The sequence below is a fragment of the Armigeres subalbatus genome, chromosome 2 (assembly GCF_024139115.2).
Source record: "Armigeres subalbatus isolate Guangzhou_Male chromosome 2, GZ_Asu_2, whole genome shotgun sequence".
Classification (NCBI taxonomy): domain Eukaryota; kingdom Metazoa; phylum Arthropoda; class Insecta; order Diptera; family Culicidae; genus Armigeres; species Armigeres subalbatus.
In genome coordinates this window covers 174,228,316-174,245,114 of record NC_085140.1, presented here as the reverse complement: position 1 = coordinate 174,245,114, position 16,799 = coordinate 174,228,316, and the positions used below count along the sequence as shown (strand labels likewise).

The following is a 16,799-nucleotide window of genomic DNA, read 5'->3' as shown; positions in this document are numbered from 1 at the left end:
TACGATAGAGCGGGGATGGGCAAGCGAACGAGGACCCAAGTCTAATATCAGCAACTTTGCAAAATAGAAGGACAAAAGACAAATATTTGAGATCAAGACCTGTCAACATTTTCTTAATAGGTTTTGGTTTTTTCCTTGGACACCAATATGTTCTGTTAGGGCAGTTCTGAGGCCACGATGCTCTACGGACGCCCACATGACATGGTAAACATCTTGATAATCAACTTCGCAAACGCAGAGATTGCCTTGCTCTACGCTGAAACAATTTGCATTTCAAGTGAAGGATTACGTAAATTGTGAATTTTTGAATTTGAAATATTGAATATGTTTACTAAGGGGCCGTACAAAAATTACGTACAATAATTAAGTATTTTTTCTGGTTTTTTTGACCCCTCCTTCCCCCATGTAAGATTTTTCCCATACAAATAAATTATAATAAGTGCTTACGTAATTAGTGTACGACCCCTAACAATGATCGGCAGCAGTCATCAGGCGGTTGTGTATTGCACTTTGAAGAAAACTACTGGCAAGACTATATCATGTAGTGTAAACTATGGCGCTGAAAAAAAACGTTTTACTTTTAATAGTGCGCCTTTTCAATCAATAACAGCAATCGAACGATACCTGTGAGAAAATGTTACTTCACTGCTGCTAACGCCGAAAAAAGCTTTCCAATGATTTTAGATTTTCTCGTATACAAAGTATTGGGATGAACTACTGCGTCCATTTCATTGAACTTTTGTGGTAAACCCATGGCATTTGTTTAGTGCATGGCTTTCTGCTCCATTTCTATTGAGAAAAAATGAAGTAGGGGATGTGTATCGGTTTTGGCCACCTTAGTGCCTAATTTGGCTAACCCTGAGAAATGCATTTTTTTCAAAAACTTTCGATAAGTTTCCACAGCGAAGAAACGTAAGGGGTATATTTGCTGGATCTCTTGGAGATTCATCGGCTTCGAAACTAGCCTGAGGGTGAAGCCAGATAATAACAATAATTGTTATTTTTTTTTCGTGAGTCGCACCGCGTCGCGTCGCACGTCGCGTTTTCTCTGGCGGGAACCTTAATTAAGTTACTATTCCGCTCTCCGTGAATTAATTGAATTGAGGATTAGAACTCAGCTTGCTAGTTGATCGATTTTGATGTCTGTGCTGGAGATGCACATACGGGATTGGTTGGATAACCGATTCTTAACAGTACCTGATAAAATTCAATTTTACATTTCCAATACAAACAAGCGGCACAATCGGTCGTGTTATTCACTCGCGCTCTGTTTTCGTTTTCGTTTTTGCTACAGTTCTTTTCTCGCGATTCCGCGCTTCCCGCGTGACGTCTCGCCTGCTCTAGCTACTCTATTTGAGGTAGCAAGACTAAAAGCGTCGCTGCAATCATCGGCAGCTGTGGCAATGGGTCGGAAGGAATAAAATCGGCAGCTCCGGCGGATGAGCAACGACCGAGTGGCTCCAAACGGCTGCGTCACGACGATACCGACCCGTCGTTGATTAACGACAGGCTGCTTGAGAAGAATAAGTATGCAGGCTTACCGGTCGAGCAAGTCTCCGCCAAGGTAAAGATTCCACCCCTCTTCACCTAGCAAAGGATGTCGCCATGCTTCGCACAAAGCTTGGCAAAAACAGATATACCCTGTGTTCAAGCCCAAAATCATCAGTGTTATACCCAAGATCATCTGTAACACCTCAGCCGACTACCAGTATGTTGGCAAGCACCTGCTGTCCCAGAAATGTGAGAACCAAGCCTCTGAAGGCCATTATTCGTGGCTTCCCAGAGTACACTCCGGAGGCAATTGTCGATGAACTGCAAGCTAATAAGTTGAAGCCGATCAAGGTGTTCCCCATAGAGCGAGCCGATTGAAACAACCACCGGGATGTGCTGTACCTGGCACATTTGGAGAAGGGTTCCGTCTCAATGGCGGACCTTCGGAAAGTGAAGTGGGAGAGGTACCGCCCGAAGAAACGTGACGTAACGCAATGTGACAACTGTATTGCGTGCGCCGCAGCGCATCATACCTCAAAAAGCCAACCGACGGAACAAGCAGCTGATTGCGATGCTAATCACGAGGGCAGCAGTCGTGCCTGCCCAAAGCGTGCGGAGTTCATTGCCATTCGCAATGAAGCCTTTTCCAAGAATATGCCAGGGCGACGACGCGATCCTCAACCACCGTTGAATGAGCAGCAATTTCCTCCTCTGTGGTGTGCTTTTCCGAACCTCCCTCCACTCCAGCCAAACCATCATAAGACATCCCGTGTCCCAGTTTCCTCTGTGCAGGAACGCCTCGAGGCAGTCGCTACTCCGCCGTTGCGGAATCCTCTTCCATCTGTCTGGGGGAACGATGATCCCACTGACCAACAGTCCGAAGACCTCTACTCCCCGCAGGAAATCAAGGAGCTCGCCAGCTGCGAATTTGCTGAAAAGCATTTCGACGCCGCTCCTTCGGTGGTCATGACGTTTCTTCTAAATATGGACCCTGAAGGTTCCATTAAGATCCCTTATTGGAACGCTTGTTCAGTCAAGAACAAAAGCATTGAACTGACCGACTTCCTTAACGAAAAGGACATCGACATCGCAGCCATCACCGAGTCTGATGTAACTGTCCACATGTGGACTTTTGATTCGACTTGTGAGACTCGATCGGTCTGGCTCTGGAGGAGGAGTGGCTATCGCCTTACTTCGAAACATCGACTTCCGTTTGCTGCCAAGTTTTCAGTTGGAAATTGTTGAAGCCATAGGAGTTGAGGTAACTATTACTGTCAGCCCAATTACCATCATTGCGGCGTATTACCCCAGACAAGCAAGCTTACGGGATGGTTCCGCTGTGGCCCTGAGACAAGACATCATCAAGCTAACCAGGCGGCGTGGGCGGTACATCATCGCTGGTGACCTTAACGCGAAGCATTGAGCCGGGGGAACAGTAGGTTGAACCAAAATGGCACCATCCTTCAACAAGACCTGGACGAAGGACACTACATCATATTGAGCCCGGATGCTCCCACCCGGTTGAGTACATCTGGTGCTCATGTAGTCCTCGATATCTACCTCACCAACATGGACAACAACGCTACCTACCTGCCCTAGCAGTACACATGTTCCACATAGATTACTACAACTTATATGAGATCGGATTCAGTCACAATCAAGTCGCTGCAACCATTTTTGTCTGACTTGTGCTGCTCGGGTGGTGGTGTATCAGGAACTCATCTCTGACCACTAACCTGTTCTTCTGGAGACGTAACTACCATAGTACCAACTGGGATCGGTTCCCGCGTTGCGTGGATAAAAACATCAATTACGAAGCGCATCCCGAGACGCCCGAAGACATCGATCAGCAACTACATTCCATTTTTTTTTTTTTTTTTTTTTTTTTAACTAATTTTATTTGCTAATTATCTAATACATGCATTCATCTCTTAGACTAGGTGTTCCGTGTTTTCTTAACACTATCATCCTTATTTGCTATGTTACGCTTTTAGTTATTATTAATACATTTCAATTGCCTCTGGCAGTTAGAATTTTTTCCTCTGGTTGAATTGAACCATGTAGGAATTACAATGTTTTCAACTTAAACTAAACTTAACCTATTTAAAACTAAGGGTACAAGGAGTTAATCGTTGCAATAGAAGATTGCAACGATTTTTGTCTGAAATTGGAAATTATTTTGTTGGACATTTGTTGCAATGTCTCAATATTAGAAATTCTATGAAGTTCATTGGTACTATACCACGGAGGCAACTTCAGAATCATTTTCAAAATTTTATTTTGAATCCTCTGGAGTGCCTTCTTTCTGGTATTGCAGCAACTAGTCCATATTGGCACAGCATACAACATGGTTGGTCTAAAAATTTGTTTGTAAATCAAAAGTTTGTTCTTAAGACAAAGTTTTGATTTTCTGTTTATAAGTGGATATAGGCACTTAATATATTTGTTACATTTGGCTTGAAGGCCTTCAATGTGATTTTTAAAAGTTAATTTTTGATCTAGCAGAAGTCCTAAATATTTAGCTTCGCTAGACCAATTAATTGGAACCCCATTCATAGTGACAATATGTCTGCTAGAAGATTTCAAATAAGAAGCTCTCGGCTTATGTGGGAAAATTATAAGCTGAGTTTTGGAAGCATTCGGGGAAATTTTCCATTCTCGCAAGTAAGTGTAGTGAATATCCAAACTTTTTGCAATCTACTACAAATGACACGAAGGCTTCGCCCTTTGTCGGAAAGGCCCGTGTCATCTGCAAACAAAAATTTCTGACACCCTGGTGGTGAATCAGGTAAGTCAGAAGTAAAATGTTATACAATATGGGCCCCAGTATGCTGCCTTGGGGACACCAGCCCTTACAGGTAATCTATCAGATTTAGTATTCTGATAGTTTACCTGCAGTGAAACGATCTGATAAATAATTTTGGATCAGTTTAATGATGTACAGAGGAAAATTAAAATTCATCAATTTTACAATCAAACCTTCATGCCAAACACTGTCAAATGCTTTCTCTATATCAAGAAGAGCAACTCCAGTCGAATATCCTTCAGATTTGTTGAGCCGAATTAAGTTCGTAACTCTTAATAACTGATGAGTGGTTGAATGCCCATGGCGAAAACCAAATTGCTCATCAGCAAAAATAGAATTGTCATTAATATGAACCATCATTCTATTTAAAATAATCTTTTCAAACAGTTTGCTTATTGAAGAAAGCTAACTGATTGGGCGATAACTAGAAGCCTCAGCTGGTATTTTGTCTGGCTTCAAAATTGGAACAACTTTGGCGTTTTTCCATTTATCTGGGAAGTATGCCAATTGAAAACATTTGTTAAATAAATTAACCAAAAAGGATAAAGAGCTCTCAGGAAGTTTTTTGATAAGTATGTAGAAAATACCATCATCACCCGGGGCTTTCATATTTTTAAATTTTCTAGTAATAGATCTCACTTCATCCAAATTAGTTCCCAACGAAGGGTCAAAAACATTATCTTGGTTGAGAATGTCTTCGAAGCTTCGTGTAACCTGATCCTCAATTGGACTAGTGAGACCTAGACTAAAATTATGGGCACTCTCGAACTGCTGAGCAAGTTTTGAGCCTTTTCGCCATTTGTTAATAAAATTTTATTTCCCTCTTTAAGCGCTGGAATTGGCTTTTGAGGTTTTTTAAGAATTTTCGTTAATTTCCAAAAGGGTTTCGAACTGGGATCCAACTTGGAGACATTATTCTCAAAGTTGGTATTTCTCAGAATAGCGAAACGTTTTTTAATTTCATTTTGCAAATCTCGCCAAATAACTTTCAACGCGGGATCGCGAGTTCTTTGGTATTGCCTTCTTCTCACATTTTTAAGACGGATCAGTAGCTGAAGATCGTCGTCAATAATAATGGAGTTGAATTTAACTTCACATTTCGGAATTGCAATGCCTCTGGCTTCGACAATTAAATTTGTCAAAGATACGAGAGCATTATCAATATCACTTTTGGTATCGAGAGGAATATCAACATCAAAATTCCTATCGATATACGTTTTATAGAAATCCCAATCAGCTCTATGATAATTAAAAGTAGAGCTGATTGGATTATAAATGGCTTCTTGTGAGATTTCAAATGTCACAGGAAGGTGATCAGAGTCAAAGTCAGCATGAGTTACCAATTGGCCACACAGCTGACTTGAATCCGTTAAAACTAAATCAATTGTAGAAGGATTTCGACTGGAAGAAAAACAAGTTGGTCCATTGGGATATTGAATAGTATAATATCCCGCAGAACAATCTTCAAATAAAATTTTACCATTGGAATTGCTTTGAGCATTATTCCATGAACGGTGTTTGGCATTGAAGTCACCAATTACGAAGAATTTTGATTTGTTGCGAGTCAGAATTTGAAGATCAGCTTTCAATAAATTCTTTTGCTGCCCATTGCATTGAAAAGGCAAGTAGGCTGCAATGAAGGAAAATTGTCCAAAATTTGTTTCAACAGAAACTCCCAAGGTTTCAAAACTTTGGTTTCAAACGAAGAAAATAATTTATGTTTGATACGTCTATTAATGACAATGGCGACCCCACCACAGGCGCTGTCAAGACGATCATTTCTGTAGATAAAATAGTTTGGATCTCTTTTAATGGAGAGTCCTGGTTTTAAATACGTTTCAGTTATAATGGCAATATGCACATTATGAACTGAAAGGAAGTTGAATAATTCATCTTCCTTACCCTTTAGAGAGCGGGCATTCCAATTTAGAACTTTCACACAATTATTTGGATCCATTGAAACGGAGTCCGATAACAATTTTTGTGTGTACTTTATACCAACCTGAACAGCTTCAGGAATGGTATTTGCTTTGAACATTGCATCAATCATGTGATGCAATTGTTCAGTTAAAAATCAAAATCGGAAGCAGTCATGCTACCTGAATCGGCAACATGACCGTTATTTTCCGTTGGGACATGGGTATAAACCTCATTTTGAGAAGAGAAATTTGGTCTACCAGCAGCGATGTTTGCATACGTAGGTACATTGGAAAAATTGGAATTTACTGAAGTGCTTGCTACCCGTTGACGAGCGGCAAAATTTGTTTGTGAATTGTGGTGGGTATGAATTGCTCGACCGGTAACCGGTTTCGAAATTTGAGCGTTTGAAAAATTTCTACCCGTCGAATCTGGGATCCGATTGGAATTTCCCGTCATCAATTTTGTACGGGAATTCAAAACTTTTTTGCGTGAAGGGCATTCCCAGAAATTGGATTTATGATTGCCCCCACAATTTGCACATTTAAATTTATTGGAATCTTCTCTCACAGGACATGCGTCCTTGGCGTGAGAGGTTCCACCACAAATCATGCATTTAGCATCCATGTGACAATGTTTGGTTCCATGACCCCACTTTTGGCACTTAGGGCCAGGCCTGCGGAAATGTTCCCATGTAACACGGACATGGGACATAATACAGGCCTTTTCCAAACTTTTCATATTATTTAGTTCACTTTTGTTAAAATGAACTAAATAAAATTCTTGAGAAATGCCCCTCTGGGAAGTACCAACACAACAACACATACCACCGGTGGTCCGTCAGGTAAGCAATGCTCTGAACATTGGTACAATCACCAAAGATTTGAACCGTCTGCGGAATGTCAAGCAAAGACAATTCCAACGCAACAATCTGCCTTCCTTAAAAACGGACTGTAATCGCTTGACTAAAATTTTCAAGGCCAGAATGGTGGACCTCAGAAGTAGTGATTTTTCTGCTAAGATCACTGCTCTCCCAGTCCGTGCTAAGCCGATCTGGAAATTGACGAAAATTTTGAAACCAAAACCACATCCCTATCCTCCGTCGATCCCATTAAACAATAATGGCTCTATAAATCGTTTAATAGCACTTTTCGGAGGAGTTGTCGAGAACAGCTGCCGAACTGACGACCTGTGTCAAGACCTCTAAAAATATAACGGCCCCGAGTTTCGACAACATCTTCAACATAGAACTCAAGCACTTGAGTGAGCCGTTTTTTGGACGTCTTGCCATACACTTCAATCAATGCCTCCGTCATAGGTACTTCCCCTCTGCCTGAAAATCAGCCAAAGTGATCCCAATCATGAAACCTGGGAAGGACCCAATCTCCCCTAAAAGCTATCGACCAATCAGCCTTCTCTCAGCGTCATCTAAGCTGTTTGAAAGAGCGATTTTCCGTCGGCTACTTGAATCTTCCGACTAACAAAACATCTTGCTCGAGGAACAGTTTGGTTTCCGTCAACCGTATATTAACTGACCCGAGTCCAGAACAACCTCAGTCGGAACAAGTCTGACAAGCCTTTGACAAAGCCTTTGAAAATGTCTGGCATGAAGGTCTGTAGCACAAGCTTTAAAGATACAATCCTCTGGTTTGCTGGTTTTATAACACTCTTATAGAATAAATTATGGTCTTTTAGAGCGTTATAAAACTTAAAATGTTACTTGGGACATCATCTATACTCAAAGAGTGATTAGAATCCTCACATCGAAGCTTCAACGGGGCCTGGATGTCCTGATAGTTAAGAAAATTATTATGAGCGTTTTAGTGGACTGTCTTCACTTGTCATACAACGAGTTTGTACAATCCCATTTAATTCCACCACTTAATTGTACCTTGACAGATACGCATTTCGACCTCAACAGTAAGGTCGTCTTCAGTGTCTCGTACTTGACTCGGCTTAAGTCGGGAGCAGTGATCTTAGCAGAAAAGTCATTATTTCTGAGGTCCACAGACTGAAGACCTTACTGTTGAGGACGAAATACGTATCTGTCAAGGTACAATTAAGTGGTGGAATAAAATGGAATTGTACAAACTCGTCTTATGACAAGTGTCATGATAGAATATTTCACCAGATGGAAGATTTGTATCAATGCGTCAAAGACCAAGACTATCCTCTTTCCGCATTCATGATCCCCTGGACTTGTTCCGGCTGGAGATTGCCAAATACTCCTCTTTATACTTTACCAACATGAATTTTAAGATAAAACTTGGGTAACTGAGGGGATAAAATAGAGCCGCGTGTCACTGACATGATAGCTCGAATATTTCGTTTTATTTATCCAAAATCGTTTGGAAGACGGCTAATTATTAGTCCATACTTCATGACCACTTATCATGACGATCTCAAATTTGATTCTGCAGAATAACAACCTATCTCTTTTCCCGAAGGACGTTATCTAACATCAAAATAACTTGAGTTCTGTTAAAATCTTAAGCCTCAATTGTGGATAATTTGATAAAACTTCGAATAGAGTTTTGAATGGTATTCCGGGAGGGGTCCCATCCCCAGCACATGCTAAATAATTAAATATGGGATTTTTTTACCATAACTTCTCCATAATCGTGTGTGCTTACTCGAGAAATTACGATGCAGCTAATTGAAATTCAACTTAAAGATGTAATTGCGGCCTTAGAATTACTATACCCTGATGGGGATACCAGCCGATTTATATGGAAAATATTCCAACAGAGAGAAACCAAGTGAATTAATTTATAATGTGCTTATAGGGTAAGACGGTATAATATGCCCCCCCTAAGGCAATACCTATAAAAACTTTTTACTTTTCAACATAATTTATGCAAACTTTGTGTTATTTGGTAGTTCAACAAGTCGCAAATGCATTACCTGTGAGTAGTCATATGAAAATATTACTGAGAACACGTAATAAAGCTTTTTTGAAAAGTCGTGAAAAACTGGATTTCAAAAAGTGCCTGGGCAATACGCCCCACCGTAATCAAACACGTTTCATAGCCCTTCATTAGTATTTTATCTATCCCATAATAAAAAGGTTACAAATCCTTATGTGCTTGACATTAAAAAACCAACATAAGTCCATTCAAGCAGGTGTGAATTACATTTCAATATTGTCCATACAATTTGGAAGCAACTGCTGCAGGCTCGCTGCGCTTGTGTACAGTTGGTAAGGGCATACCGTCCTGCCTACACTGGGGCGTTTTGGCCAGTGAAACATGTTTTCGAAAATCGTTACATTTTTCAAGATGGAAGCAATTTTATATCATATTAATCACTGAGAAAAGTTATTTTGTTGCCCAAATGAGTGTTCCAGTGCAAGTTTTTCGGACAGTATGCTAGAGTCGCTCCAGAATGTTGAGCAAACAAACATGAAAAGTTACATCAAAACTGTAACTTTTTGTATTTTGCTATTATTTTCATTGTGTAATAGAAAAATACTTCCACATTCACATAGTATGATGGTTTTACAAATATTTATAGGTTCCAATTGATTTTTACCCTTAGTTAGGAATAGTTTTCTAGAAATCAAAGGGGGGCGTTTTGGCCAGGTGGGGCGCATTATACCGTCTTACCCTAATGTGTTCAAGTCTAAGTTAAATATTCCACAATGGTGAGCACAAATTTTTACGTTTCTTTTTTTACAGTACAAGCTCCCAAGTGCAGTTTGCGATGGTCGGTTGAGAGCATCTGGAATCCGTTTAACTGGTTTGAACTTAGATAAAAAGGAACATGCATTTAATAATAGGCTTTGATTGCATGTTATTGCACTATCAAAGCGCCACTATAATTTTATAGTACCCATCATCGCAGTTTTAAGCAGGATGCCTTCAAAGTGTGCATCTGCTGCGTAAAATATAACTTTTGCCATTGTACGGCGAGTACCTACAAGCCTACTACAAGACTACAAGGTGGCTATTTCTCATCGATGGTCACGCGTGAATTTGGTTCTTCCTAGTGTTAAGATGCGCGGGCACAAAGCAAGGCTGGGGTGAACTCAAATTAGATATACATATTACATGAGTGGGCCTTCCTTAGCCGTGCGGTAAGATACGCGGCTACAAAGCAAAACCATGCTGAGGGCGGCTGGGTTCGATTCCCGGTGCCGGTATAGGAAATTTTCGGTTTGGAAATTTTATCGACTTCCCTGAGCATAAAAGTATCATCGTGTTAGCCTCATGATATATGAATGCAGAAATGGCAACTTGACTTAGAAACCTTGCAGTTAATAACTTTGGAAGTGCTTAATGAGCACATTTAAGCTGCGCGAGGCGGCAATGTCCTATGTTATGTCAATGAAGAAGAAGAAGAAGACAAATAAGACAAGAGTGTCGATTAGAATTGATTCAATTTTTCTACAAATTTTTGACCAATCAAAAATTATTGATCGTTTAAAAGCAATTCCAACTGAATACTTGAATGTGCAATACTGTGGGGTTTGAGTAAAATACCTTCAGCGTGTGTTAATAGATTCACACCTCAGCGTGTCAATCGGCGAGCAGCAAGCCATGACTCTGCCACTTCTAGTCAGATCTCCGCGGCATGCACACGCATCCACGGAGAGTCGCTGTCATAACTTCGTTCCGGCCATTTAGGGTCACACATTTTGGCGATCCTGCCAGTCTATTTTTTGGTTCCTGTCGCTAATTTCATGAGGTGAGTTTAATTCAAGTGGTTGAATTGTGACGAGTGACATATTTTAGTTTGCAAAATCACAAGGCGCGTCTAGGGATCCTATAATGAGAGATATGCGAAAGCGGCCTGTCGAAAGTGTGAGCCAAATGAACATTGTTATTGTTGCAGATTGAGAGGTATTGCGATTATGAGATAGATTTTAAAAAAAGTTTCTTCGACAAAATAATTTGTTTTAATTTTACCAGTAATAGTAATCTGGTTTATGTATCGTATTTCGTTCATTTATATTCCATTTTAATTTTAGTGACAATGCTCATTTAAACACTTTTGGTGGAAAGACAAACATTTTTAAAATTGTCATCAAATGCAAAGTTATATACAAGCTTCAACATTTTGCGCTACAGCAAGTGCAGGCAGCGTTTGCTAACATAAGTTACAGCGTTGCTAAATCGTTTGGAAAAGTATTTGTATATCTCTCATTATAGGATCCCTAGGCGCGTCTCAAAGACCGTCGGAAAATGGTTTGCGGTTTGCAAAATCACAAATCGCGTCTCGAAGGCCGTCGGAAAATGGTTTGTGGTTTGCAAAATCACAAGACGCTTCTCGGAAAATGGTTTGTCGTGGCGCGTCTGAAAGTTGTAACGGTTTATTCCGGTGGAGTCATCATAAAATTATCAAAATAGTGAAGACGAACAAATTCCGCTTAAAAACTTGGCTTTTGCGCCAATTCCTCGAAAGGAATTGCCAAGATTCATTTTAATTTGCCCAGCTTGCTAGTCGGCCACGTCGTGGTCCGAAAACCGTTATTGCGGAATCTGTTCTCTACACTTTCAATTTAACAATCGAGCCACAAACACTTTATTCATTCCTCAAAACTATTCCGATTCAAACTATCTCACGGCATTTATACACAAAATTGAGTTGACTCAGCAACTCCAAAGAACCGACCGCATTGCGCTGCGAATCAATAACAAACACTAATTTTCCGATCGCATTTACACAATTTCACTTTAACTTACGTCGGTTCCAGTTGTGCGTATGATACCACTCGCCCCTCTCAGCCACACCACATGTTGCAAAATTATTTAATTACTCTTAAAATTTCGGTTGTAGTGACAACTACAAGTCCCAACCGACTCCTGCTGACCGTTGGTGGTGGGCGGGTATGCGGTACGATGCCGAGAGCACGGCCTGCTGCGAGCTGCGATCAGCCAGATGATCAACGGCAAACGATGAGATGATCGCCCGATGCGAATCCATCCTACCCAGGCTTGGGTTTTCGGCTGCAGCTGCTGCTGGTCGATATTTGCCTATCGACGGGAACTTTCTGACCTCGATGTGACGAACGGCGGCTCTTTTATAGTGCATAGGTAGAGAAAATGCGCTCTACATTGCTCGGTGGCAACGTTTGAATCGTATGTATTTTTTATTTACTTGAATGAGGATGGGCAAAATTGCACTGTGGCTTAAAATTGAAATTTCTTGAAACAAAACTATTACAAAGTCCGCTGGAAAAATGGGTTGTGGTTTGAAGAACATCGTCTGAGAGACCGTAAGAAATTGGTTTGTGGTTTGCAAAATCACAATGCACGTTTGAAAGATCGGTGGAAATGGTTTGTGGTTTGCAAAATCACAAGACACGTCTCGAAGACCGTCAGAAAATGGTTTGTGGTTTGCAAAATCACAAGACGCTTCTCGAAGTCCTCGAAAAATGGTTTGTGGTTTGCAAAATCACAAGACGCGTCTCGAAGACCGTCGGAAAATGGTTTGTGGTTTACAAAATCACAAGACGCGTCTCGAAGACTATCGAAAAATGGTTTGTGGTTGGCAAAATCACAAGACGTTTCATGAAGACCGTCGGAAAATGGTATGTGGTTTGCAAAATCACAAAACGCGTCTCGAAGACCGTCGAAAAATGGTATGTGGTTTGCAAAATCAGTAGACGCGTCTCGAAGACTGTCAGAAAATGGTTTGTGGTTTGCAAAATCACAAGACGCGTTTCGAAGGCCGTCGGAAAATGGTTTGTGGTGGCAAAATCACAAGACGCTTCTCGAAGTCCTCGGAAAAAGGTTTGAGGTTTGCAACATCACAAGACGCATTTCGAAGACCGTCGGAGAATGGTTTGTGGTTTGCAAAATCACAAGACTCGTCTCGAAGACCGTCGAAAAATGGTTTGTGGTTGGCAAAACCACAAGACGCTTCTCGGAAAATGGTTTGTCGTTTAAAGAACATCTTCTGGAAGAATTGGTTTGTGGTTTGCAAAATCACAATGCACGTTTGGAAGATCGGTGGAAATGGTTTCTGGTTTAGAAAACTATAAGGCGTGTCTGAAAGGTGGGTATGGAAGACCAACAGGAAAATGGTCTAAGATCTAGAATTGATTTTAATTGACCTTTCGCGTCAAAAATCAGCTTTCTCAAAGAAACCATATTTTTTTAAGGCTCTAACTGTTTTCAAAATTGAAAACAAAAATTGAAAAAGTGCTTTTTTTTAAGATTGGCCCGATTTTGAATGAACATCGGGTGAATTTTTCAGGCTGGTTCACACGTGCAGCACTTTTTCGGTTTTAGTTTTCGATTTTGAAAATAGTTAGAGGCTTAAAAAATGATGGGTTCTTTGGCAGTTATTGGCTAGCAGTACTAGTTGATGGCAAATGATTGATGGTGTACTATACGCGAAACTAAAAGTTGGATTAAATGTACGTATTTGGATTGGATTTGAAATAGATTTGAATTGGATTTGGATTGGATTTGTATTGGATTTGGATTGGATTGAATTGGATTTGGATTGAGTTTGCATTGGTTTTGATCTGATTTGACCATTGGATTAGCATGAATTTTCTTATTTTTATTAGGTTGTTCTTTAATCTTATTAGTAATAAAGTTCAACACCGCTTAGTTTTGGATTGAATTTGGGTAAAATTTGGAATGTTTTTTGGAAGAAATTGGAACTTCATTATATTTGACAAACAAAAGAAGGCCATTGGCTTCGTAAATTTGTTGTTCTCTAATCATCCAACGAAAGTATGAATCACGTTTTATCTTTCGCGACCCTCAGTTTAGGAACCCATGCTCTGAATTATTGTTATGGTATTAAAACATGTTGAGACAAGTTTATTTTGGTGTGCAGTTTTCAAGTTAATTGGTTGCTCAAATCCAATCGTTGTTCACCTTCGTCTCATTTAAAAAACCCAGGAGAAAAACAAGCATTGCATCCTATACTAGAAGATATTTTTTTGCGTTTTTAATGAGGGAAGAAGGGGAATGTGGGGTTTGTAGAAATTTCCTTCAGTGTGTGTTAATAGATTCACACCTCAGCGTGTCAATCGGCGAGTAGCAAGCCATGACTCGGCCTCTTCTAGTCAGATCTCCACGGCGTGCACCACGGAGAGTCGCTGTCATAAATTCGTTCCGGCCATTGAGGGTCATACAAATACTAGACTTGAATTTTTACATACCGGTGAATGTATTCGATGGCTTTTGCGCGATCGAAACGATTGCGGAAGCAAAATGTAGCCGCTGGCATAGTTCCGATCCATTCCCGGTAATTTTTATCGAACTGCATTACAGTTGGGTTGGCATAGAAACGATCCAATTGATACATGCCTATGAAAATGGCTCCATAAATGGCCCATCCGGTTATAACAATCCAAAATATCCTACGGAGTGTGAAATTTAAGTCGCATCGATTTCTATTATTATCAAATCAATTGTACTTACCGTTCTATTGGATGCTTCCGCTGATCAAACATATATTGGACACTTTCAATTCCCAGCGCCGCGATTAACTTCCGGCGGGAAGTTTCGTGCCCTGAAGCTGGAAATCGGCTTCGAACACATTCCATGACGGAATCGGTGCGCTCGAGAAACTGCAGATGATTACTTTTGGTGGCCTCCACCATTCTGACGACTTTGTTGGTTCGCTTCTATGGTCGGTAGACGTAAGCTTGTGGCAAGGATTTCCAGCGAATCGGCATGGCTACCATACCGGAGCAAAACTTTCTGGAAGTTGCACCGACTGTTAGGCTGCCACTGACGATGTGCACCGACCGGTCGGTGATGTGGCCCCGTAGACAAACTTCTATCACCTGGGCATGGGGAAAACTTTTACTATTAACCCCGGGCTACGCGTGACTGTCGGATGATGAATGCTTTTCGGTGGAAATCAAAAGAGTCGATTTAGATGGGAATGGCTTTTGTGTGGGAGATAAGTCTAATTGGATGGTTAATTAACTAGGGATCAAGGTATGTATTATTTTCAGAGACCGAGAGACCGATTCGGTTCAACTTTTCAAAACAGGAAATGTGATATAATAAATGAATAAAGGTATCGTTTCGTAAGAAAGTTTCGTTTTATTGTTACTCAATAAAAGATACACATGATATAATGCTTCATAAGTTTACGTAATGTATGGATAGTGAGGCCATATGTTATCTCCGAGATAATTGATAATAATGCTAACATCACATAGAATCTTCCTATTAAATATTTAACACTACTTTCGTTTCATTCTAAAATAGTTTGAGATTAAAATTTATGAAAATACTACATTCTTTTATTTTTTATACCACTAGTTTTGTTTGAAAATGGGATAAAAGTTCAGCTACTAATCTTCAGTTAGGTTTATATTCCATGGATCCATCGAATGGTAAAATTATTATCGTATTATTATACAAGGCTCAGGATAAATTGTGAGATTTTTTTTATCAAGTGTGGTCCTCAATGTATGTTTTCGTAGTTCAAGAAAAATTATTATTAAAGGGTTAGCATATGGGTTAACAGTAGAAGATTATTAGGCATAGAAAACAACGGTAGATTGATTGGTAGACAACAATAATAGAATGATAGAGTTAGATTAGATACGATAATTTGGACAGTAGTGCCATTTGTATAGGTGCTGTTACAGTCACATGTGGTTTCATTCCGCATTTCGATGGTGTTTCAAAATTGTGTTTCTATTCTTAGTCTCAAGGAATAGTAAGGCGTGGTTTAAATGTTATTTATTTATTACTTCGTATTGGATATGGCAAATTTATTCTTGTTTACTCATTGTGGCCCAGTTATACGTTACTATGTAAGGACATATAAAAATACGGATACAATTATGTCGAATGTATGGTATGTTTGATAAATCCTGGTATCTGTCAATCCACATTTGTACGGTCATAAATGTCACTTCTTTATGGATGGATTCTAGGACGAGGAACTAAATGTCGGGTGTCACGCGTACTTTGTCTTTGATGTAGTTTCATTATAAGTTTTCCAATGCTTCAAATGTTATTAGTGTTAATATTGTTTCATCCTTCTTCAAATTTATGCTGCTTTTGGTTTCTTGTGGCCCATTTGTATAGTGGGTAGAAGGATCTCCTGTTTCAAAAATAATTCTGCCACATTTTTTACTTATCAATGTAAATAATTTCAATCTGTGTTGTTATATGACAGTGAGACTTGGTGTGTACTAGCTTCAAACAGTGGCACCGGGAGTGTGTAGGACAAGTAGGACATTTTCCTACCCATGATTCTGGTGACAAATAACGCTCGATATTATCGCTTGTTATTTTAGTTGCAATACCGTCTGGTAGGTCTGATTTGTAGATGTAGAATAATATCATCAAATATCAGGCATTCCGACGTATTATTAGTCTAAATAGATTCCGCGGGAAAAAGTTTTGTAGAAAACCTGAAAGGATTTATTGAACTCTAAGAAATCACAAACATTCCTAATTCCGCATGGAATCTGGTCCGCAAGGGGTTCTCCCCATAAAAAAAATTTAGTCTTTTTCCTATACATTACCATCATTCTTGAAGCAAAGATTGTTGAACTATTTGACTCTCCTTATCTCACATTGTCTATCGTTTTTGATTTGACCCTTTCAGGCCCACGAGGTCTGAGCTAAGCTTAAGATCTTAGATTCTATGC

The 16,799-nt window shown here is 39.9% G+C and overlaps 1 protein-coding gene across 1 annotated transcript in view; it reads right to left on the bottom strand.

The window, feature by feature from the left end:
- Positions 1-14,885, bottom strand: part of LOC134215512 (sodium channel protein Nach-like) — a 48,160-nt gene extending 33,275 nt beyond the window's left edge. The window contains exons 1-2 of the mRNA XM_062694689.1: positions 14,599-14,885; positions 14,337-14,537 (exon numbers count right to left, since the gene is read on the bottom strand). Of these exons, the coding sequence (XP_062550673.1) occupies positions 14,337-14,537; positions 14,599-14,780 (383 nt within the window). The 5' untranslated portion in view covers positions 14,781-14,885. The remainder of the gene's footprint in view (positions 1-14,336; positions 14,538-14,598) is intronic.
- Between the last annotated feature and the right edge of the window lie 1,914 nt (positions 14,886-16,799).